At 41.0% G+C, this 26238-nt stretch overlaps 1 protein-coding gene and 1 long non-coding RNA gene across 2 annotated transcripts; both read right to left on the bottom strand.

Moving 5' to 3' along the window:
• Window positions 1–101: 101 nt before the first annotated feature.
• On the bottom strand, window positions 102–26225 carry pcyt2 (phosphate cytidylyltransferase 2, ethanolamine). The gene is made up of 12 exons (XM_085161479.1): window positions 25957–26225; window positions 20601–20689; window positions 7118–7279; window positions 6571–6722; window positions 6450–6491; window positions 6194–6332; window positions 6005–6087; window positions 2401–2478; window positions 1950–2015; window positions 1646–1711; window positions 333–421; window positions 102–236 (listed from the first exon to the last, which is right to left on the bottom strand). Exons 1-12 carry the CDS (start codon window positions 26079–26081, stop codon window positions 119–121), a joined length of 1209 nt encoding a protein of 402 aa, XP_085017605.1. The 5' UTR covers window positions 26082–26225; the 3' UTR covers window positions 102–118.
• Window positions 10583–20594, bottom strand: LOC146516410 (uncharacterized). Its single transcript, XR_014874344.1, has 2 exons — window positions 15316–20594; window positions 10583–14718 (listed from the first exon to the last, which is right to left on the bottom strand). It is a non-coding gene; the product is annotated as an uncharacterized LOC146516410 (long non-coding RNA).
• Window positions 26226–26238: the final 13 nt, after the last annotated feature.

Genomic DNA, 26238 nt, shown 5'->3' with positions numbered 1-26238 from the left:
AGAAACCGAATAGCCAGGCCCAGCTGAGGACTGTATGGACTCTGTCCGGGTCCATGCTCTTAAACCTGAGAGTCCGTGGACGAGTAAAACAGACTCTGGGGCCGTGCTTGCCGTTTTATTAGTGAGCAGCCTGAGCTGGAGCTTCGCCCTGCTCCTTCTGCTCTTTCTTCTTCATTGCTTCAATCACTGCCATCTCCTTGGCCTCTTTCTTCTGGTTCCTGGCTTCAAACTGCAGCCTGTTAACAAGAAAAGACCGATTAGTAAACAAAGGATGAAGATACAGATTTATAAATACAGAAAATGAAGACTCAGAGAAGCGACGAGTCCCCGACCTGTTTTCAATGATCCTTTGGACGATGTCATCAGTAGTGAGATTGTTCCCACTATCAATAGCCCTGAATATCCCCCTCTTCTTTGGTTCCTGAGGGAGCAAAAAACATAACTGATCAGAATAAAGCAACTAGCAGATATTTTGCTCCATACTGCCACTTCAGGCCAGATGGGTTAATGGTTTAAAACCAAAGCGAAGCACCTATCATTCATCGAATCTAACGATTGTGGCGGACTCATGATTTGATTCAGGACCATGAAAAGTCCTGAATAGATAAACTTTGAAGAAGTGAATCAGATCAGGATATTTTTCCAAAGTTGTCCTTCCTTCCTTCCATAGCACACAGCAGGAAATAGCCAGCTTTAGATTGATTTATGAGAAAAGTGTTTGGTTTAGATGAGGCAGCTGCCTGTGCAGGGTGTGCACTGCACATGACACTCACAAGCCTGGAATCTACCGCACAAATTGCTCTGCTATTTGCTCATAGCTGCAAAGGTTAAAGTCCATTCAATGTCTGACCTGGCAGATATTTGCATTTCCACATGCACCTTTTGTTTGGTGACCTCTGTAAAAGTCCAGGGCTGTAGTACACGTGTGAAAAGTGATTTTTATGGTCATCTTAGCTTTAAGCACATAACTCCTAATGGATGGATAGAGCAAATCCCTTTCTCCTGCTTAAATGGATTTGGGCAGCAGCAGTCTAAGCAGAAATGCTAAGACCCTCCTCTCCCTGGCAGTTTCTTCCAGCTCTCCAGGGAGAACATAGGTGTTCCCAATTCAGCTGAGAGACATAATCTCTCCATCATGTTCTGGGTGTGGCCTTTCCCAAAAAATCTACCTAAGATACCTAAGAGGTATCCAGCACTTACTGGTCAGATGTCTGAACCATGACAGCTCTTTTTAGTGTTGAGGGGTAGCAGCTCTACTGAGTCCCTCCTGAGTGACTCAGCTCCTCAGCCTGTCTCGAAGGGAGAGCTGAGACGCCCTCTCAGAGGAATTTTTGCTGCTCATCTCTGCGATATACTCACTGCCCACATTGCTCAAGGATTATCTCTGACTAACCTCAAACTATTTCTTTCTCTGTTTTATTGTTTTTTGTCCGTTGCCACGAGTGCTTGTCCAGTGAGAAAGGAAAAAAGAATAATCGTAAGGGATGGAGGCTTTGTGGAGACTCTGGATTTAACTAAAGTACTTCCCATCAGGCTGCCTGCCTGCTATCACCAAACCACTTTAAAAAAGGACTTAACTGAATCATCAGTGAATCCTTGTGCATCGACACAATATCTCCACAGTGTTTATTAACAGTGTACTCACAGCGTAGGGATCCACCCCATCCTTGTCTGGAAGTACCTCAGTCTTCCCATGACACACTAGGTCCACCTGCACATTCAAACACACTCGATTAAACCACGACAAAATACAGAAACATCCTTTTATCTCCTTATTTTTTTGTATATAAACAGCTCCTATATAAATCAGATTTATCTGAAACTCAGTGATCACATACAAGGCTATCAAACCGATTCCTATACACATTTTTGAAATTATAATGGTTAACCGCTTCAGCATGTTTAACACATCTCAGACCACCAGGGGGCGCCACACATTTACAACTCACCTTAAAATGATCCAGCAGGTCTTTGCCTACTGCATAGGGAGCACCAATCACCACCTCTGACACATACTGCAGACACACCGAGACCAATGAGAGGAAAAGTTATTAAATGATTAACCTTATAATGGCAGTATCACATCTGTGCATTTCTGCTTACACAGTTTAACCAAAAACCTTTTACAGGAGACCTCGAAGGTCAGTATGCTTCTACAGCTCAGTGAACAACCTCTGGTAAAAACTGATGACAGAGCGGAGCGACTTAATGCTTTTATAGACTGCGTAACACTCTCGTATGTAACACAAACACATGATGCAGAAAGGGCACAGAGACTTATTGTTCCTGACTGACAGCTGATCAGGAGGAATGAAGGGCGCTTAGCCAAGTTCAGTGTGTGATTATGCGGGGCCGAAAAAACATCTCGCTGTTATGAACATTACTCTTGTGTGAACTCACCCGGCAGGCGAGGACGCTCAGGGTCCTCTCGTGGATATTCATGATCGGATAGTTCTTCCCCTTGTAGCGATTCACTTCCTGAAGAAGAGGACGAGATCAGTGATTACCTCAATGCTCTTCCTTTTCAAATATTTATCTCAGATACAGATGTGAAAGTAGTTTGACAAGTAGCTTAGAAATGCAGCAATACCAGCAAAACTGCACGTTTACACATTTCTTATGCTTCCTCTAAATGTGACAATGAAAAGAGCTGACTGCTGTTCCCGAGTTTGATCAACAAAAATCAACAAGACAAAACAAAAAAAGAAAAAAATAGAGGTCAAAAGTTCTAATAGAGATAATAAGATGTGAAATTTTACAGCAAAACACGATTCTATTTATTTATAGGAGCACAATTTCTTCAAAATTGGATGAAATGTTTGGAAGAGTGGCCATCTGAAAATGAGCAGCCACCCCAATTTTGTGCCAATTTTACCAAAATCCAGGGATCAAAATGCACTTTAGTCAATCCTGGTCTTAAATAAGAACCCTTATTAATATAACTGACTCAGCCAGCAGTTACAAGGCTCATTTTCACTTTCAATTCTCCCCAAAAGTTTGACTACAGTCAGTCTGACCTAGTCATACACTAGGTTTACTAACCTGCGCAAATTTGCGTAACTTCCCTAAACCCAAACCCCCCTAGAATTACTGGCTTTTTTATTTTCTGGTGCAAGTCCCGAGGTGTTAATCACCCCTGCTGAGATTTTCACAGGTCGTCAGCTCGTTTCTCCTCCAGCTTTTGTTGTGCAAACCACCCATTATCCTTGAGGCCTGGCACATTTGCATTTGTTTACTCTGAGTTGCTCAGAATCAAGTCAGGCCAAACCTCTGTGTTACAACTTTCAGAAATGCCTGCCGTATCTATACAAAATATCCCACACATTGACTGACCTGCAAATATAAAAGACACACATTCACACCTCATTGCCATATTACATATGATATTTATATAAACCCATTTAGAGTGAAGTTCATGTAAATTTACCATTCTCTATTTGTTTATCTTCTGACAACGTAAGATTACAAGTGTGCTCCAAAGCTTCCTTTGCCTGTTAGACGTGGGAATGCTGCAGACCATCAGAGATTGTACGGTACATCAAGCCCGCAGAACAGAGCTGGACTGGAATTTGTCAGTTCATGAACTGATGGCATTCATTTCAATCCTGTTTGTAAGAGCAATCATGTGTCCTGTTGGTGCCATTGTGGATTGCTGGTCAGAAGGATTTCTGGTGTCAGTAATCAAAGAGACAATGCCCCGAGATAGATTTATTTCAATTATGCAACACCTTCGATTTGATGACAGGGACACGCGGGCAGAACGGGTGAAAACAGACAAATTTGCGGCGATCTCCGACATCTGGACACGCTTCAACGAGAACTGTGCTAAGAGTTTCACTCCAGGAGAACACATGACCATAGATGAACAGCTGTTCCCTACCAAGGTTTGTTGTCCATTCACACAGTATATCGCAACCAAGCCAGACAAATTAGGGATCAAGTTCTGGATGGCCACGGATTTGGACACCAAATATGTCTGCAGTGCATCTCCTTACTTGGGGAAAGGACCCCAGTCGTCAGAAGGGAGAGAGGCTGGCAGAGAACGTGGTCATGAAACTGATGGAGCCGTTTTTGGATGATGGGAGAAACGTCACAACGGACAATTTCTTTACTTCACTGTCACTGTCGCACAGACTGCTGCAGCGCAAAACAACGTTACTGGGCACGGTGAATAAAGTCCGGCGTTAACTTCCTCAACTTGCAAAAGATACTGCAAAGCTAGAGGTATTCTGCACTTCAGTGCTTAGAAGTGGCGGTGTCTCCTTGACAATTTATGCACCTAAAAAAACAAGACTGTGTGTGTTCTAAGTCCCATGCACCAAGACGTGATGATCGGTGACGACAGAAAGAGGAAACCCAACACAATAACAGACTATAACCACATGAAGGTATGTGAATGTGTGTACAATTTTACACCAGTGCTACAATGTTTTCTGATGTGTGCTATACAGGCCTATAGAAAAAAACATATACTCATGACTCTCTCTCTCTGCTTTTACAGTGTGGTGTAGACGTGTTGGACCAAATGGCACGGATGTATTCCGTAAGAGCAGCAACATGCAGGTGGCCAGTAGCGGTTTTCTACAATATGCTGGACCTGGCAGCGGTGAATGCCTACATTTTGTACAAGGCATGTACAGGGTGGACAGGCAAAAGAAGATTGTTTCTGAGTCTTCTAGCTCAGCAACTTCGTTGCCGATTCATGCAGCTCAAGGAAATATTAGCACAGAGGCAGGCTGCTGAAGCTGCTGCAGCTGCTGTGCCAGGGACTGTAAAGACAACGCAGTGCCAGGTGCAAGAGAGCTGCAACAGGAATCGCAGCAGGTTTACCTGTGCAACATGTCAGAAATTCACCTGTGCCAAATGCAGGGATGATGGACACTGGGTCTGCAAACGCTGTAAAGTCTGAAACACTTTGAAATAAAACAGACTTGTGTATCCATATATTGTGAATGTGTGTCTTTTGTATGTAGGTTGTAACACAGAGGTTTGGCCTGCCTTGGATCTGAGTAAACAAATGCCAATGTTGCACAAACACACACAAACACACACACACACACACACACACACAGACACACACACACACACACACACACACACACACACACACACAGCAAATCTGCATTTATTTGTCCCACAAGTGGAAAATCTGCATTGTCATTTCAAAAAAGTGGACAGTGCAAGACAAAAGCAGCTAAATAAAAACTGTACAAAGAGCACGGTATAGAAAGTGCACTATACAAACAATCTGGAAACATAAATATGGATACGTGTATTCAAAAATATTGGTGTGTGTATACACACACACACACACACACACACACATCTATATCTACATATATACATCTATATACATAGATATATATATATACATATAGATATACATACATATATACATACATACATATATCTATATATCTATATACATATATCTATATATATCTATATATCTATATATAGATATAGATAGATATAGATGTCTGTGTGTGTGTGTATATAACTAGACTTTATGCATAATATGTAAGGTGTGGCTATATAAATATATGTACAACTCTGTGTATATGTGTTTATGGGCAGGCATGCAATGTAGTGACAAGGATTGACAAGAACTACCATGGTGTATTGTACGCTGCAGGTAAGGAAGGAAAGTAGCCTTGCAGGGAAGGAAAGACCTGAATCTCTCATGGTTGGGGGTTGGGGGAGGGTGTCTTTGCACAACAAAAGCAGGAGAACAATGGAGCTGAAGACCTGTGAAAATCTCAGCGGGGTGCCAAGAGGTGTTAGGGTCGGGGGGGGGAATTTACGCAAATCTGCGCAGGCTAGTAAATCTAGTAGTAGGGACTGCACCAGGGAAAAAAGGCTCAGTAATTCTAGTGTTAAGGACTTTAGTTTCCATTACTTCTATTTAATTGTGAGCTTCTGTTAATTTAACTTGTTCCAAATGTTTCTCCTGAAAGCTGCTGACGCAGCAGGGAGGAATAGACTTTTCAATCTTGAGATGTACCTGGTCGAAGTGTAGACCTACGATGACATACGGCCGCTCCGCCTGTTTATATACCATCTCTAAGAAGTCAACATGGCCGATGTCTGCAGAGATGCTGTCGTCAAGGAAACAGCTGCAACAACATGTTCACCACAGAAATCTCTTTGTTCATAACTCAGCTCTGTTTTTTTTTTCATGTGATAAGGATACGGAAGAGGTCAAACGCTCCAGCCACATAGATGATGGTGTCTCCGGGCTGAGGCTCCTTTCCTGAGGCAAACTGGATGATTTTCTGGGACGTCTGCAGGAACTGAGAAACTCCCGTCCAGGGACTGTGGCCTTTAGGACCCTTAAAGATGACATATAAACAGCACTGAACGCCTCTGACACGTTCCTATCGTCGGGATGATGAGCAAAGACTAGCAAATATCACAAACCCTTGAAACTAAAATTAAATGACATTTACCTTTCCAAAGTTGTCCGTATGCTGCTGGTAATCTGGGTTATCCTGCAGAGAGGAAAAGATTAGGCTGACAATAAAATAAACAACAGCTATCCACACGCCAAAGAGAACCACGTAAACTCACTATGTTGCTGTGGTGGGCTTTGGTCATGAGAAGCATGCGACCCACCAGGTCAGTGGTGGAGACGCCCTGAGTGCGCTTACATTCCCGGTAACGGCCTGCTCGCTTGACCTCTTCATATGTGTCCTTGCCGTCTACCGTCAACGTGATGTCATCTGGGAAACATAAACATCACATCCTGAAGCCTGCCCACATCATGTACTCTGGTTGAGTGATATGTTAAAATGTACAACTGTCCATCGTAAGTCCATTAGCAATCAGCTAACGATATATGTGGACGTGTGAAAGTCCAGCAGTTCTCATATCTGTTTGAGATAAAAATGGACAAAACCAGCAAGACAACCTAAAGATTAAGCAGGGAGCACATTAAGGACACGCTGCAGCCTCTACATGAGCAAACTGGTGGAGATGGCACATAAAAGATGGTGTAGCTCTGATTTCACGAGTGCCTTAACCCTGCACTGCACAACCCAGTCACTCAGGAGGATTCTTTCACAGCGACAATGTGTCACAACAAACGTTTTAGGCTGTGAGATTTAAACGGACTCACCTCCATGAACGCAGAAGTCACAGTTATATTTGTCCAACGTCTCCAGGGTGGTGACGTATGGTGCTCCTTCCACTATCTCATCCACCCACTTGATTGCACGCACCATCTTGTAGCGCTCTTCCTGAGTGAAGACTGGAGGGCCCTTGTGCTTGGAGATCTCAGCTTTAAATTGGGTTTTAGGTAAAGAAATGGTTATTAATGAAAAATGTAGATCACAAAGGTTACATTTATATTTGATTTCAACCAACACATTTCCAGTAAGGAAATCTTAAACATCAACATTAAACAGCTGATTACCAATAATCAAAGGTCTGATGTTCACAGCTAAAGCAGGAAAAATCTGACAAAGGTTAGCTCAGTGTTTAATCCCTGAGCGACATCTTTATTTACTTTGTGGGATTATGATATTATTTTATGCCATGTTAGACCCCTAATTAAAGATTGTGAATTATTATGTAGTTTTAGTTTGCATTATGCTCCTGAATTAGAAGAAGGTGATAACTATTACATTTGGTAAACTGATTTGCATTATATTAGACTGCTGATTTATTGTGAATGAATGATATTGTTTTGTGATGCATTATACTGCTGAGTTATAAGAAAATATTGTTCACAGAAAGTCATCGCCTTATTTGTCTGATTGGAAGAGAACAGAGCATTCTGCCCCATCAGCAGGAGCAGATAAACAGGGAGCCAAGGTCGTAGCTTAGGCGCTGTGTGAGAGAAAGAATGTGAATGTTTAGGCTTTTATGATTAGGTGGGGGCCACTAGAGGCTATAAGAGTTTGATCAAGGCTCCACCATTTCGAGATCTGATGCTGTCTGCTGTATGGTGTCCATCTCCCACGCGTGTGTTCATTAAATCATTGTTTGACTTGACCCGGCCGGACCAGTGTTGTTATTTTGGTTTTCCTCCTGTATCCATTCCCAATATTTGAATCCGTAACAGTTTTGGGGGCTCGTCCTGTGGTATTGGGATGGAAGTTTTGGAGGCTTGGACGGTCCGAGGTGGTCAGACGGGCAGACATTATCCGGCAATCGAACTGAGTGGACAGGCGCCTTTATAAAAGAGGTAGGCACAGGCCTGTTGATTTTATCCGAAGTGTGCTGAATTGGACGATAAAATTAAATGTCTATTCAGTAAAAGTTGCCGGTGAGTGTCTGTTTTGATTTTGATGAAAAATCTCATGAGTTTTGAAACTTGAAGTAAGGTTACAAGTAATAATACTGGGTTAGAGTCCCAAGATAAAGTAATAATACTGAGTTAGAGTCTCAGGTAAAGGTAATAATACTGGGTTAGAGTCCCAAGGTAAAGGAAAATAATACTGAGTTAGAGTCTCAGGTAGTTGGATAGGGAATTGGTCATTTTGTGAGTTAGAGTCTCCATTGGTTTAAAGGATTGCATCTGTGTTGGCCATGTTGAGAGTTAGAGGCTCCATTGTCCATAACGTTGCATCTGCGTCGGTCATACTCTTGTTTTAGAGGGTTGACGGCGGTGTAAAAGTATTATAAATTTTGTTAGAACGGTGGTTAGAGTCCACTAAGAGGCGCATAGCCCGGAGGTTACGCTCCCTCCTGGCCGCGGACGCGCGACCTTGACCTGTCGGCGAACAGGGTTAGTTCAGTTGGTCACTGTGGAGCTTGGGGCACTCCAGAATAACTAGGAGTTCGAGTCTCCTTATCTGCGCTTTTTTGGGCACTTTAAATTGAGGTAGGGACTTTAGAGATGAGGCCAGATACAGTTCGAGTCTGATACTGGTTAATTGATTACAAAAAAGTTGGACTTTCTTCGGTTGGACCCGTTATCTTAAATTTGTCAAAATTGTGTAGGCGCTAAAACTTTCAGGCCTGAGAGTGAGTGTAAATATAAGACGTCTTTGTAATATAATAGAGAGTTGAGTGTGAAACGAGGCTGTGTGTGATGATAGCGCGCTGCAGGCTATTTTTGGATTGTGTGAACATGCAAATGAGGTGGCTGCTGTGAAGCCCACAGAGGACTTCCTGTTTAGCGTGTTATTGAGTTTTATAAGTATGATTTGCAAACAATGAAACATGCCTGTAATTAAAACGCTGATTTTGCTGATTATAACATTACAAATAAAGTTTTGAATGACTACGGTGAATGTTTAATGTTTGGCTGAGTTTTGATATGGGAGAGACGGCTTCGCAGCTGCTGGGGGTAAGTGACCGGAAACTTGCATGCCCATAAAAGGCAACTGCCTGACTGTGTGAACTATGCACCAAGAGAGAGAGTAAAATCTAGGCAGATGAAGCGAAGGAATGTTTTCAGAAAAGAAAGAGTAAGTGAATGTTTTCAGAAAAGAAAGAGTAAGTGAATGTTTTCAGAAAAGAAAGAGTAAGTGAATGTTTTCAGAAAAGAAAGAGTAAGTGAATGTTTTCAGAAAAGAAAGAGTAAGTGAATGTTTTCAGAAAAGAAATAGTAAGTGAATGTTTTCAGAAAAGAAATAGTAAGTGGATGTTTTCAGAAAAATAGTAAATGAATGTTTTAGTCTCTTAATACAGGTGGATTTCTCTCAACCTGGAAACCTGAGTACAGCAGCAAAAGGATAGATTAACAAAATTGGGACGACACACAGGCCAAGCTCTGGCTCAAAATTTTACAGTTTGACCTCTCACTTTGTCCCCACCCAAAAAAGAAGCTTAAAGGACATCTTCTCCTCCAGTTATCGGCTACCATCACTGGAAATTTTCAGGCAAGTTTTTCACTGAATTGTTTTTGGCACCATGTGTCCCTGAATCTCACAAGCAAGCTCTAATTCCTGGCTGAAGACATGGAATGCTGTTATTTAAGGTGGGAAATAAAAATTTGGGAAACAAAATTAAAAACATACACACAATTAGAGAAATGCCTTGTTGGAGAAAAAAGTTAAAATAACCCACCCACAAACGCACATACACGCAATGAAGAAACAGCTTACATTCATGAACACGTGAAAATTTTCCAGCAAGGTTAAAGCAGCAAAACTTAACATACACCTGATGTTAAATAATAAAGTCTATCCACTACTAACAAATAAACTCTCTGGGTTGCAGGACAACAACTTGACTTCAAAAAGACAGACACTGGTAAATCACAAACCAGTGATGAAACAACAAATTTAGTGGTTAAAAGAGTCAAATTGTGACATGTGTTCCTGTGATTGATTAATACAAGAGATTACTGAATAAAATAAAATTCCTTTTTTGAATTATTAAACATGATCTTAAGAATTTTAACGTGTACCTGTGTTGTCCTGTCAACTTGGTGGGTTATGAGTTGATTATATAGTGAGAAAAAACAAAAAAAGGGGGGGAGAAGGCTGACACAGGGCCTGGCCCCTCTCTGAATAACATAGCCAAAACAACATTATTTTCAAACAACATCATTTTCCTGTTCGTCTGTTTTTGTTTTGTTTTTGTTTTTTCTCTTTATGCTTAATTACAGGCTGCTTTGTCGGCCCTGAAAGCCGAGGCTGACCTGGACTCCTGCTCTCCCCTCTACCATCTTTGCTCTCCCTTCTACCATCTTTGATGTGACCCTGACCAAATGCTACAGCAGCTGGACTCACAACAACAGCCTGAGAATGTCAACAGTGCTGCAGGAAAGAGATCTCATGCAGCGGAGACGGAGAACGTTAAATCCAAGGCCCGTTTCACTACACGGGGGAGATTTCCAGACAGCTTCAGCTGACAGAGCTGTGACGAGACGCCTATTAAGCCCGGATGAAAAGTGAGGCCGAGCAAAAAATGCTGACCTTAACAACTCTGCATTAAAACTGTGCAGGACAGTGATGGACCAACACGGATGATCGGGCAGCAAAAAGGGCGTGCCAGAGACACGAGGAGTAACTGAGGTCAGGAGGCACCTCAGATTGGACAAAAGCAGCAGAAGAACATAAGCTGAAGGCACAGGTGTCGGGGTTCAGCCAGGAGCTGACCTCTGAGAAGAGCCGAACAGCAGAGCTGCAGAAGGCCGTGGAGCAAAGCAAGGAAAACATCAATAAACTTCAATCTGACGTGTACGGAAAAGACTCTGAGGTTTCTGCCCTCAGTGAGAGCTCAAGACATCAGAGCAGAAACTGAGCATGCCTGAGGAGGAGCTGGCTGCTAATCGAACCCATCAGTCAGGCTTGGAGTCCCAGATACAGGACTTAAAATCAGGCCGGAGCTTGCTGGAGCAGGAGGTTGTCAAACCTGACGAGAAGCTCCAACACCAGGAGCAAACCCTGAAGGACCTACAGAAGCAAAAAGGGTCAAGTTAAGGAGGAGCTGTACAAGGAGAAGATGCAGGAAACTGGAGAAAAGGACTGCCTCAATTGGGGCCAGAACCAGTATGGAGAGAACTTTGGGCAGCAGCACCAATGGACCCAAACGGACTGAAAAGGAGGAGAGCAGGACCCCAGGGTACGCTTCAGGCCGTGGTTTACCCAGAATACCAGAACAGGAAGGTGATGAACACAAACACACACACACACAAACACACACATCTACATACACTGACTCAGAAGCAAGAGAAACACACATATGAACACATATGCACTTGTTGATTGACTGAGAGATGACACACACACACGCACACAAATCGAAATGCTGATTCAATTCACTGAGAAGTGATCCACACACACACACACACACACACACACACACATGTTTGTGCAATGAAGAGTGATACACACATGCTGCTGCAATGAAGAATGCTTTACTAACAAATGCTATGCTGATACGCAAAATGCTGCACACAAATGTCCAAATACAGAATTTGTTACAGCAACAAGAAGCCATTGATTGTTAATTGGTTAAATGCATTTCATGTCACCCAGAGGGCATTTGTGTAGATTTAGGGGACAGGATCTAAAGCAGTTTGGTTATGAAAACAATGTCTGTGAGTGATGTCTGTTTATGGCTCAAGGCCTCGACTGAATTGTTTACTGTGCTTCACACAGCCTGATAAGGAGCAGTGGTACAGAGTGAAAATGGTGAATTAATGGTGTGGGCCTTACTTCGGAGAGTCACATGTTTGTGATTGAGATTTAATTGAAGGAGGAACACACTGAAAAAAAAAAAATAAAATAAAAATAATAACAATAATAAAATATAAAATAAAAAGAAGAAAAGGGGGCCAGCCCTTGGATTTACGTAAGCATCCCACGTGTATTTAACACAATTGCCTCAGGCTTTAAAGATTTGTACAAAAATTCAACAGGAAATCATAGCTTCCCTGTATTTCCTACATTGTTGGCATGCTGGTGAGTGCTGTTGCTCCACAGTAAGAAGGTCCTGGGTGCAAGTCCACAGTCTGGCTAGTTTGCAGTGGTTTCTCTCTGGGTATTCTGGTTTCCTGCCACAGTGAAAAGTCATGCAGCTGTTAGAGTTAGGTTAATTGATGATTCTAAATTATCCGTGAATGTAAGTGTAAATGGTTGTTTGTTTCTAGGTGATAGACTGGTGACCGGTTCGGGGTGCACCCTGCCTCGTAACCTATCACTTTAGAGTTATTTCCCAGCCCTCGTGCAATTAGGATAAAGATAGGAGGATGGTAGTTGTTGTAGACCCATTCAATTTTTATGGTAATCAGAATTTAGACTTTGTTGAACCGTAGGCAATATGAAGACAACATGTAGTATTTAAGGGACCAAGTAGAATTTGGATAAAAGTTAGTGAATAGTGTTGAAAAAATGACAGAATTGTGAAGGATTAAAATATTCCAGGAGCTTAACTTACTCCATCTGAACATGTCTTAATCGTGTAATATGAACTCAAAATGCACAGGTTTACTGAATATGAAAAGGTTGTGTTGATTTAACTCAGTTTAAGTTTCTACCAAAGCAAAACATTTGTGTGCAACTAGTGTCCACTATTGAAACAAATAAGTCCAACATGTTTTTGTCAGTGCAAAAAGAAGTTACGGTACCTGTATGCTTACACAATATTGTCCCGGGACGGAGAAAAACTTTCTGGTGAAGTTTTGGTTGATTTTGGGTTTTGCTTAACACTAGGTTGATTTTATCAGTGAGGTTTGGATTGTTTTCTTTCTCTAAGAGAGAGAAAGATGGTTTTATGCTTGGACAGGTTTCTAATGGGCCCCAGTATTTGTTATTATATGAGTATTTTATTGGTTACGTTGTTTTTGCTTTTGTCACAGTGCACTGAAATAAGAACATCTGAGAGGAGTGATCCACCGGTGGTGATATTTTGGTATTTTGTGAGTTCCTGATTTAACAAATCAGCTCTTTAATCCAGGCCTGAGAGATTGAACTTTAAAGCGCTATAAACATTCTTACTGAAAACAGTTGCAAAGTATTTTTCTCCATGATTATAATGGGCTCTGGAGAAATTCACTTATATGGGACATTGATCACATGAGAAGTCCTGAACCTAAAAGGATTGCAGCGAGTCAATCCAGTCCAAAAAAAAAAACAAAAAACAAAAAAACAAGGAACTGTTTTCCTTTAAAATGATGACGTCATCTTGCTGGTGATGGAGGCTTGATTAGGTTGCGCGTGAGACTCCATTATCAGCAATATCTGGTATGAATGTGTGTGAATGTATGCATGTGACTGGACTGTGATGGACTGACGACTAAATGTTTAAACTGACTTGACACTGAGACAAAAACGATACCGACTTTAGGATTAGTAAATGTCTACAAACAATTCACCCAGCTTGTAAAAGAAGGGTGGATGTTTTGTCTCGCTTTGTTTTGTTTTTGCAGGAGTAGGAGGACAGAGACTAGGGGGGGAGGCTGTAGCTTCACATGAGTGTGAACTGCAGACTTAACCCTTTGGTTGCTAATTTTGAGCTACTGATGTTTCAATCAAGAAAATTGTGTTTTATTAGCTGTGTTTCGATTAATGCAGCACATTATATTGTTGGGAATGTTAAATGCTAAAGTGAAGAGAAGCTTTGATTTCACTCAAGACTGAACATGTTATTATTAACCATAGCAGGCCACTGTAAAAAGTTAATCAATTTTGATAGAAAAAGCAAGAAAAAACTCTATTGATACCTACACAGCAAATCCAGCATGTCCAAATTAACACTGTCAGATTTGATTTCAACACTTTTAAAGTGTCTATATGGGTCCACACCAGAGAGTGTTAATTTGACTCTTTTTGGAAAGTTGGTACGTTAACTCTGATTTAGTGTTAAACACCAAATCTCTCTGGAGTTGATAATTTGACACTTGGTGTTAAGAGGTTATATATTAACTCTCAAAGAGTATTTTAGTTTAGCTACGTAAGAGTTATCTTCTAATTAATTCTAAAAAGCGGGAATTTTACTGTTCTGAACTTCTAGAAATTTATTTTGGAAATAAACATTTACTAAAAAGACGCAATGGTTTTTGAAAAACATTTATTCTGAACTGTGCACCACAATTTCAAAACATTTTCTGAAAGATGTAACAGTGTACATGTTCTCACTTTCATTAGAATTTCGTTTATCAAAAGGTCTGACATAGGTGAGCTGGTAAATGCAGATAACAGCATTCTCATCACTTATTTCAATAAATACAAAATACAATATGCATGTCCTTCATTCATCACTTTGTGGAACTTCAACGCACTTCTGCTCTCCCCCATATTCCATCTTCACAAGCATATCCTATGTGGAGATTGAATAAAAATTAGTTGACACTAATTAATGGCACAAATCAATTACAGCACAGTAAAAAAAAAAAATAAATAAATAAATAATAAAATAAAAGGAATCCTCTTTGAGACATTACTTGTGTAAAGTATTTTCCCAAAAGACAAGGACACAGACAACAGGTAATACTGAACTAAATGTAAAACCTCAACCTTTTTCATTTTTACCTAAAACCGTGTGCACAAAACTCTGGAGGAATCTAAATGCTAACGTAGAGCCCAGTCAGGACATCTGCTACTGCTGTTTGCTCGTTTTTTATGGGAGATCGTTTTCAGGCTTCAAGTAGCACCATTATATCAACATTTCACATTCTAAACATTGTTTTAAGTGTATTTGACCAAGAAATTTGACTTAAAATTCACATGCAAGCTTTTTTTCAAGGCTGTGGTATTTGCCCGCAAACAATACCTTTCAGCTAGCTAAAACAGAATATTATGCTATCAGCGAGCAACATGGCTAATGCCTTTCACACAGCTTTGTCTCAACTCCAAAGAGCCACAGAAGTAAAAGCTAATAACAATAATTGAAACAATCTTTGAAAACATGACTTACCAAGCATGGCAAACAACTCAAATATGTAGAGCAAAATGTTTTGAAACGGCTTCACTTCAGCTTCGATTGGAGCCGTGCTGGGGGCGGAGTCTGTGAATTTACTCTATTGGTGTCATAGCCCCTGTAGGAGTTCAGAGTTAAGAGGTCAAGAGTTAATGTTTCCATTGTAACACCTCCAGATTTGAAATAGAAACACTCATTTTTAACACTCGATTTTAACAACTATCATTTTACACCTCAGAGTTACATTAAAAGAATGTGACTCTACTTAGAGTAAAATTAACTCTAAGACTACTAACACCAAAACATTTAACACTTTTGAATTTGCTGTGTATGAATAACAGGGGAATGATAGACTTGTCACATTCAAAATAGAGATATGTAATGACAAACCTTGGTCCACGTCATTTAGGTTCTCGATTGAAATAGTCAATAATTTAGAAAAGTAAGATAGAACCGACAGGGGCATGTGGTGCTGCACAAGAACAAGAGCAAAATAAAGAAAAATTATTGTTTAGTTTTGATAAATTAAAATTAAAATGTACCATTACACTCAGAGGATCAATATGAAATTCAATATATGCTAATTTTGTATGAAGTACGTGACTGATAACTGTTCTGTCCTGAGCTTTTGTTTTTACAGCGCCCACTTGACCACACCAACAGTTTCTCGCCACCAAAAGCGGGTACTTGCAAAGAATAGGGAGGAATATCATCAGAAGTGGGAAAGGTAAGCCCCGATGGGGGTGATAATGTAACACACCCAAAGAAAGATTTTAGGTCTGACCAACCGTCTCAGTCGTGGGCAAAACGATGACAGTCAATAAAATTCTAAAAGATAATTTAGTGACAAAAAATATTAAGAGATAAAAGATAAAACAGTCCAGTGTCCCATTCATGAATCAAATAAAAACACACAGTCCCAAGGTCAGAGCCAGCTATGCCACACGGCCAGTTGCACTCCACATGTTGCCTTTAACAGGGGTAGAAGTTGTCCTTGGAGACCCACTACCCTGCAAGCATATAGCCAGTGATCACTCCAACCTGTGCAACTATGCTGCCTTTAGGCTGTGGCATATAATAGGCCCTGGCCCGCACAGAGAGACAAAATGACACCTTCAGTATAAAATTCATAGCGCAAAACCCATACATCCCAAACATATCAGATTATCACATTACATACATGCACAGAGAGACAAAATGACACAGCAGTGTTTGTAGTGTGGGCTATAAGTAGACCAGTGTATCAGTGCAATCAAGTACACCTGCCTGTAATTAGTCAAACCGAATTCCAGCCATTGGCTAACCAAAAATGTGACACACACACAAAAAACCACTCCCAACCCAGTGCAACTTGACACAATAATATGGAGCTGAATTAACACAGGCACACTAGTCTACCATGTTACAATAACACCATTAATTTCACGTATGGTCAAATTCTTAAAACTTGACCCCAAACATGAAAAATTCTTCAAACATTTAGAGACAGAGTGGAGTTCTAGATAAACATAATGCAGCAAACCACATAAGGATGGAGCGTTGGAATCAATAAGATGGTGAAATAACATGCAGGAAAAATGTTGATCATGTTGATTATGTTTATTCCAGTGTGCAGGGATTGGCTAATCTGACCAGGAAATGTTATAAATGGATTCTCGGAACAATCAGCGTTAAAATCACCTTTGACAGTCCAGACTAAGATGGCGTTGGACATGTTCAGGGCGGAAAAGGGTTGGTGTGACCAAGGTGTGGTTTGGCTTGTTGTATGTATATTTGATAATGATATAGCTCTGGATGGACCAGTTACCAGGGCATGGAAGGAGGACAGACTCATTAAATGAGGAGAAGGAATTTTCTGGGATTGGAGATCCTGTGGGTGAGTGGTTGACTAAAAGCATGCATAAAAATAAAAGCTATCTTTTGTTATTGATTGGTAATAGATTGATAATTGGCCACATTCACAGTTGTATTGACTTGTTGTGGACGTAGTCTACTTCATGTTTAAGCACTCTAATTAACAGATTGAAAATAGTGACATTAAAGGAAGAATATGCAGCACCACCCTGTCAAATGCCAGTGCCGGTGGGGCTCAGTGATGAATCAGGTGAGCTTCATGGCTGAATTAAAACATAGAGGCCCCTGCGGTGGTCAGTAAGGGATAAAAAGGGTGTGTTTTACTGTTATTTTAGCATCAGTATTATTGTTACATCAGAATCATATAACAAGCATTGCATTGAACATTTATTGAAGCTATTGACATATTAACATTTGTATTACAGTGATTGTTATAACCCCACGTTAATCTTCTATCTACAGGTGTCAAAAGTAGTCAACAAGTTCATATTGAAGTGAAGTTCATATTAATACAGGTTTTGTTTGTAGACAATTGTGAAGACGCAGGCTCTGGGCGGAGCCAGGAGTTGAACATGACAATTAAATTGATTTCATTCCCTAACACAGGATAACAAGACTGGAGCAACGACACTGGACAGGAGAAAGTCTGATACTTTCTAAGATACGAGGTCACTAACCTTTTCTTTTAATTTTCTAGCTTAATTGAATGGACACATGTTAGAATTAGAAATGGCTGCTTTGTCTTTGATGTCTTTTATTAGAATGAGTGGTTTTAATCATTTATATATATATCTTGCAAATGTGCTTATAATGAGTTGGCACTCGGTTTTTTGAAGGTCATAAGCTTCGTTCGGCGATAGTCCGGACTGATAAAGTGTAAGAAATGCCTTGAGTGCAGTGGGCTAAATGCAAACACGCTTACACACACATACACTAAATTAGGATAAGTCCTTGGGACATTCTGAATATTCTAAACAAATTCTGAATCACCAAAAGATCAGTAGACAGCAACATTAGATTGTTAGAGCTAGGAAGAGAGGTGTTTTGGTTTTCTGTCTCTTACAGAGAAAGGAACAGACACCAGACGAGGTCACAGATATACGAGGATCCTTGGCAGCAGAGACAGACACGGTGACTGCTGAAACATCAACTGGGTTCAAGTGTCATGGCATTTTGGGCTCCAGTTAGTCACCTCAAAAGGATGGATCCCATAAACACAGCAATAACCATGAAGGGGTTGACGGAAATCCAGGAACACCACACCAACGACGTTCGAGAGGCTGTTGGTCATAAGGAGAACACCTTTCTGTTCCTTTTCCTGGGGAACACAGCTGTGATCCCAGAATACACAGATCATTGTTTGAAATCGGGGCAGAATAATCCCCTGATCTGTGCAACGACTGAAGGGTTGTCTAACCCCTGATGTTGAAGGAAACAAGAGCCGAGGATCACCCGACTGGAAGACATTGGTGCCTACAGCAATAAAATAAAGGTTAAAAGCTCCTCGGACAGAGGTTCTAGTCTGAGTACGTTTGGAGGGTATAAGGTAGCACCGAAATAAAGCTGTGGGAGAACTGGGGAGTGATGGGAGTATCATCTATACCTACTGTTGTTGTTGTAATAAAAGTTTTTCTTGCATCTGAACTGAGTAAACACAGAGGTCATCTCACATATGGTTCACCCAACAGGGGGACAAAAGGCCTGAGGAGTAAGGAGAAATGAACCCAGCAACACTGGATTGCAGGGTGTAAGTGAGCTCTTTATGTCTAAAGAGCTCATCAGGGGGAATTGTGGGATTATGATATTATTTTATGCCATGTTAGACCCCTAATTAAAGATTGTGAATTATTATGTAGTTTTAGTTTGCATTATGCTCCTGAATTAGAAGAAGGTGATAACTATTACATTTGGTAAACTGATTTGCATTATATTAGACTGCTGATTTATTGTGAATGAATGATATTGTTTTGTGATGCATTATACTGCTGAGTTATAAGAAAATATTGTTCACAGAAAGTCATCGCCTTATTTGTCTGATTGGAAGAGAACAGAGCATTCTGCCCCATCAGCAGGAGCAGATAAACAGGGAGCCAAGGTCGTAGCTTAGGCGCTGTGTGAGAGAAAGAATGTGAATGTTTAGGCTTTTATGATTAGGTGGGGGCCACTAGAGGCTATAAGAGTTTGATCAAGGCTCCACCATTTCGAGATCTGATGCTGTCTGCTGTATGGTGTCCATCTCCCACGCGTGTGTTCATTAAATCATTGTTTGACTTGACCCGGCCGGACCAGTGTTGTTATTTTGGTTTTCCTCCTGTATCCATTCCCAATATTTGAATCCGTAACAACTTCTACCATAAAACTTTATTGATTATAATTTAGAGATAAAGTGTTACTGGATGTGACTGAACAGACTAAAGTCTTTCCATAGAAAATCAGCCCCGCCTGACGCCCTCAGAATCAGCTATTAAGCAAAGCTCTGAAATACAAATATCATTCGAGTTATACAGTCTTTAAAACTGCCTTATTTTTCCAGCATTTAGATCCCTTATAACTTCTGAAACAGTGGAGCTATCCGGATCAGATTTCCAGGCTTGGAAAACATATTTAAGCTCAAATACCTTTTCACCAGCTCGAACTGTCATAAGCTAAATTTAAAATCTTGTTTTTGTTAAAAAATGATGTCTGTGATCAACTTTGAGCATCACTATCATGAGACATGGCATATGTTGTGAGCTGTGGGCGATCGTGGCTCAAGAGTTGGGAGTTCGCCTTGTAATCGGAAGGTTGCCGGTTTGAGCCCCGGCTCGGACAGTCTCGGTCGTTGTGTCCTTGGGCAAGACACTTCACCTACCGCCAACTGGTGTTGGCCAGAAGGGCCGATGGTGCGATATGGCAGCCTCTCTTCTGTCAGTCTGCCCCAGGGCAGCTGTGGCTACAACTGTAGCTGCCTCCACCAGTGTGTGAATGTGTGTGTGAATGGGTGGATGACTGGGTGTGTAAAGCGCTTTGGGATCCCTAGGGGGGACTAGTAAAAGCGCTATACAAATACAGGCCATTTACCAGGCCATATGTTGGATCTGTTTTCAGGTAATTTGCTGCCAGATCCATTTTTTTTTTTTTTTTTTTTTTTTAAATGCCTTTTACGTTTGAAGGGTCACATGACCGTGTGGGATAGGTGGCTGGTCAAAATAACATATATAAATAGCATGTAATATAATTTTCACATACATTTTGATACCAGGCTCATCCTACAGCCATGATTCCTTCTGCTTTTTTAAAAATTATTATAATAACATCAAATGAGATTTGAGAAATTCAAACCATGACACAGCTGAGTGAATGACAATTTTTCCATTGAATGACCGACCGTTTAGTCAGGATTTAATATTTAATCACTGTTAAAAAAGGGTCTGTACTTGTGGTCTTACCATCTGTGTGGACGCCCACTATGAGGTAATCTCCCATGGCTTTGGCCTGCCGCAGCTGGTTGGAGTGACCGTAGTGCACCATGTCATAACTGTGGAGATGAAATGAGGCGACACGTCATCACAGTGGAAAACAATGGATACATTAAGGGCTCAAACAAATGAATAAAAACACAAGTGCGGCCTTGGTAACCAGCACCCTGCAGCTTTAGGCTTTTCGTCTGAAGCCCTGCAGGCTCACAGCATCGCTGCCTTTTAAAACAACCTTTCACGACCTTGTCATGTCTTTTTTTTATTTTGGTGATCTTGCACAGCAGGGGCCAGACAGTGTCTTTAAATCACATGGCCTATATCCATCTAAAAACAAACTGACGGACAGTCGTGGTGAGCAAAAATGCTAAAGGTTACTGGGAGAAAGGTTAGACAGACACAAAGTCTACGATATTCCAGTGTTTATTTGCTTTCTACTATTTGGCAACTTGTGCAGTTAATGTTCTGTATAGACTTGCCTTTTAAATAGGAAGTAAATGTGAGCACTCTTTCTCTCTTGCACCATAGTCAAAGTCTCTGCTGATAGTGAAAGGCATAACCTGATTGTGAAACAAAGAGTCGATAACTATGTTTGTAAAGCAAAACATGGCTGACATCCATGATGTTTTAGGAGTTCTATTTTAACTTTTGGTCAGGAGAAATAAATAAATCCTCAGTATATATATCACTCAAACTGATGGAACAAATCATGAAAACAGTCACTGATTTCATTAAAAGAGTACACCAGTCCAGTTTCAGTGGAGGCACACAGACTTCCAGTGCCCTACAGCAGCGGTCCCCAACCGCCAGGCCACAGACCGGTACCGGTCCGTGAGTCGTTTGGTACCGGGCCACAAGAGTTGAGGCTCGGGTGTGAAATTGATGGTTTTCAGGGTTTTAATCATTATTTTTTTAGCGTTTTTATCGTTAACTCCGTTTCCCTGGGTCTTTTCTCGTGTGTTATGAATAAATCCTCTTTTTATGGTACCAGTACTAGGTTGTTGTTTTTTTTTTTGTATTTATCCGCAACACCTTAAAGGCCGGTCCGCGAAAATATTATTTGACATAAACCGGTCCATGGCGCAAAAAAGGTTGGGGTCCGCTGCCCTGCAGATCAAACCAGGTCTCTCTTTCATCCTCTGCTGAAAATTTTTAGAACTCCAATATTCCCCAAAACGCCACTTATGACCTTGAACTGGCCCACAAAAAAAAAAAAAAGATTTCATCTTTCCAAAGTGGTCCATTTGCCCCCATCTCACCCTATCCCAGCATCCTCCTCAGTCACATCAACCCTAGCATGTCTTCCTTCACTACTACTTGGGGTGGCTGTAGCTCAGGAGGTAGAGCAGGTCACCTACTGATCGGAAGGTTGGAGGTTCGATCCCAGGCTCCTCCAGTCTGCATGCCAAGTATCCTTGGGCAAGATACTAACCCCAAGTTGCTCTCCGATGCGTCCATCGGAGTATGAATGTGTGTGAGTGTAGTTAGATAGCACTCAGTATAGAGATAGTGCTTGTGAGAATGGGTGTGACTGGGTGAATGTGGCATGTTGTATAGAGCGCTTTGAGTACTCCGGGAGAGTAGAAAAGCGCTATATAAGAATCAGTCCATTTCAGTCCATTTACTACATCCATCTATGATCTTCCTCCCCCATTTTTTAATAAACTAAAATGGCAAAAAAAGGGCCATTAAAGCTTTAAAATAAAGTCCTACGTGCTGCAGGTATCTCTGCTGGGAAAAAAAAGAAGAAGAGGTTGGTGGTTGCTGTCAACTTTTTTACGAAGTTTACAAGAAATTTGACAGATTTATCCATTTGACAGTTTCTGGCAAACTGAACAAAGTGTCTTCACACAGAGATCTTTCATTTCAACTGCTTATTAATTCAGTTTTGCCCTAAATGTGGCAAACAAACTCCGGGTGAATGGAAGCTCTTTCAACAGAGCACTTTGCTTCACCTTTAACTCTTTGCACCTTCGAAGCATACTTTGAGTAACCCTTGAAGCTCTTTTGTATGTCATATTTTTGACCTGCTTATGGAACAAACTGACTGTGAATATGGAATCAGAGGGTGTCTATGGAGCTACCATCTGAAAAACCTCAGAAACTCTTCTAATGATCACCAAACCACAGCTTTACTGATATATACTGAGGTGTCAAAACTCGTCATTAAGGTACAGACTGAGATTAAAAGTTAAAAACTAAGACTACATGCCAACATGCCTCTTCTGCAATACAGCGAACAAAGTGTACACTAGATATTTATAACCACCACATGACTGACTGCCTGAGTGAGTCCAGCTCTCTGTCCAGCCGCAGCAAGGATCCAGGCATTTTCCCCACAGCATGCGCTTGTGGCAGAAGAGTTTAAAATCACAACAGACATACGCTTATTTGTTTTAGAAATAAGTCCCGTCTGTTGCCGTCAGCAAGACAGGCAGTGTAAAGAACTACGTGTCCCTGAGTAAATATACGTTCAAAGCAGCACTCGGCGTTACTCAGTTGATCGAATCAGAAAATAAACAGTTCTGTCAGACCTGCAGGTGCTCATGACGGGATTCCTAATGGGATAAAGGTGCACGTGTAAAAGAAGGATGAGTAATGCTCACTGGGACAGCAGCGAAAAAAAAAGAAAAAAAAGAGATATTTTAACATCCGTGCAGGCAACACAACTCACAGGTGTTGTGTCTGAGGTTCCTCTGACCTTTAAATAATCAGTTTCACTTCTGTCCAAACAGAGTTTAATATATGGGCGTAGGTTTACTTACATTTTCTGTAAGGAAAGGGTGCACCAGTAGGTTTTGAATATGAATGTGGCACCTGTTTACTCTAATGGTAAAGCCAGTTATTTTATTTAAAGCCCTGGACTTTATGACTCTGTGACTGGCAGAAAACTGGACACAAATGAAGCTGTGAAGGCAGTGAAGAAACTTTTTTAAGACTTTCTTTTAAGACAGATTCAGATCTACTGCAAGAAGGACAGATGCAGGAAACCTTTCACGCCTCGTGCAGCATCTCTGTACAATGCAACACATCTGTGGAGCAGAGAATCGTCTGTTTGCTACTTTTAACAGTTTAATTCAAGCTTCCTCTGTCACTATACTTTACACTGTTACACTGAGCCGCTTTAAAAATAATGTGACACTTCTATGCAGGTTAATGTTTGTATTTTGCTTTGCTGGAGTTTTTATCTTATTAAGATATTTATTTTATCTTTGTATTTTATACTATTGATCTATATATAATTCCATTCATTTAAAATATTTTGTTTGTTTAGGTTTGTTGTAAATTACTTTTTTTAAATTAAGTCATTACATATTTAAGAAAAGCTAAGATATACTTATTTATTAGTATTTATCATCCACAGAACTTGAGGTGGTTCTTTCCAGACACATCCAGGGTACTCTGGGCATATCGTGCCTAAGGAAAGCTCCAGCTCAGTCTCGGGACACACTGGAGAGATTATGTCGCTCGGGTGACTCCAGGGCTCGCAAAATCGCTAGCCCGACGTCCCGGGGCTAGCAATTTTTCCAGTCGGGCTACCAAAATCTATCTCTGCCCTGCCCGTCGGGCTGTCATAGGAAGGAAAATATATGTCTATGCTTTTGCATTCTTTCGCCAATGTAGCTGGGTAATTATGTCATTGGCATCGATGAGCCACTGTCAATATGTGACATATTGAAATCGCGTTTGAATTTGCGCTTGCTTTTTACTTTCACTTTCATTTTGCGATCGCGGAAAGGTGTGTAGAGAGCGGCAGCACTGATTGGTGAGTGACGATTACTTGCGCACCAATTCCTCTGACATCGACTTATCAATCGTTAGCTTACTATTCAAACAAAAATTTCTGTTCAATTTGAACCAAGTATTTGAGTTGATGGTTGTAATTTCTAGACAGTTGTTGTGATTTGTATTTTAACGATTTTTTGATTAATTTTTGTTTCCGTTACAATATTATACTTTAAAGTACAATAAAGGAAACAAAACATAAAAAATTATTAATAATTTATTAAATTTATTTTGGGCTACCAAAAACTGAAGAATGCCTGCCCGAAGGGCTACCAGAGATTTTGAAATTTTGCGAGCCTTGGACTCAGTGCATCGGGTTGTCCCCAGATGAGCTGGAGGAGGTGGACAGGGAGAGAGAGGTCTGAACATCTCTGCTTAGACTGCTGCTTCCCCCATGACCCCAAACCAGACATTGGAAGGAAGGATAGACAGACAGATGGGATGGATGCTTTATCGATCCCAAAAGCTGGGAAGTCACTAGTGCTAGTGCAGTTATTACCAAGGTGTGGGCAGTGAATATACTACAGGTGGGACAAATAAGCAGGTTTAACATCATCATAAATTGCTTGCGTTTAAATATTAACAATCACACAAAACCACCGTCGTCATCTGGAAGATGTCCTGTCATTACCTTTTAGTAACTATCACAAGTCAAAACCATTATGATATGTTCACCACAGATGTCATTCACGGAAGAAGATTTTCGGGTTTCAAGCTGGGTGAAACATTTTTAACTCAGTGCTTTTACTTATTCATTAATCGGCTTTTTTACTGGGGTACAACAAATGTATGTGTTTAAACTGCGTGTGTCGTTGTTGTAAACTTTACCTATACTTCCATACATAAACAAGTACTTTTTCTCTGAACTTAAACGCAGCTCGAGTTCCAAACTTACCAAGGAATGTGTGTCATGAGGAAGACAGACACCGAAAAATGCCGTCTGAGCAGAGGAGAGCAACAGAACGGAAACGACATTAAATTAAACACAATATTGCTAATGATTATTTTTTTAAAGGTTAGATATTTTAAGTATCGAGGCTACTTTTCATTTTACAGCACAGTCCACATCTCCATAATGATTAACAGCTATTCTGCATGTGTGTGATCACCGGAGAAGAAAAACGGTGGGCTCAGAGGTCTAACGTGATGATCCGCTCAGGAACAACGCCCAGCTTTTCTGAATGGAGCTCCCCACAACTCAAGCTTATCAGTGAAACACGGGGTCCTTAATAAACGCTTAATAACATTATTGACAACACAGCATTCACCTCTGTTGAACTTTTAGCGCAGTTTAAACACTGTGCATTTCATCATGTAGCGTTGGCTATACGTAATACGCTATTTAAGCTGGTTATCGTAGTAACAGATAAGCCCCGGTGCTCAGTTACTAACTGCCAAGCGGCTAGTTAGCAATAGCATGCTAAACCTCCTGTTCCCCTGCTATTGATTGCATAACAATAGCGTATCAGACCAATAAACTGTGGAGAAGAGTTTAATAAGTCGACACTAACAAGAACAACTGGAAGCGGGTACACACACTCACCAGCCATCACACCACAACCGGACCACCCGCTTCCTTTTCTCTGGGCTGCACGCCGAGGATCCCGGTTTCGTGCTGTCGGCTTCTTCACGGTGCTCGCTAGTAGCGTGGTGACCGTTTCTGATCATCTCTGTGGGCTCAGGGGAAACAGCACAGCGGCAAACAAGTAAAAACGAGAGGTGACCTAAGTTTAGGAGTACCTGGATCGTTAAAGAACACTTCAAATGAAATCCTCCTGTGCGCCTCTAGTTTTCTAACTCAGACTTACACTGAACCGGGTGCCCC

This window comes from Neolamprologus multifasciatus, chromosome 6 (genome assembly GCF_963576455.1).
Source record: "Neolamprologus multifasciatus chromosome 6, fNeoMul1.2, whole genome shotgun sequence".
Lineage (NCBI taxonomy): Eukaryota > Metazoa > Chordata > Actinopteri > Cichliformes > Cichlidae > Neolamprologus > Neolamprologus multifasciatus.
Note: the sequence above shows the minus strand (reverse complement) of the source record. Positions and strands in the feature narration are given on the sequence as shown.

Bases quoted from the DNA above. Each gene is read 5' to 3' on its own strand.
- pcyt2 (XM_085161479.1), bottom strand. From the start codon at position 26,081: ATGATCAGAAACGGTCACCACGCTACTAGCGAGCACCGTGAAGAAGCC. The intron at 2,016-2,400 runs GTGAGTTCACAC...GTGTGTCTGCAG, and splicing joins TGAGCGTCCTCGCCTGCCGG to TATGTGTCAGAGGTGGTGAT. The intron at 237-332 runs GTCGGGGACTCG...TCTTGTTAACAG, and splicing joins CAAAGGATCATTGAAAACAG to GCTGCAGTTTGAAGCCAGGA.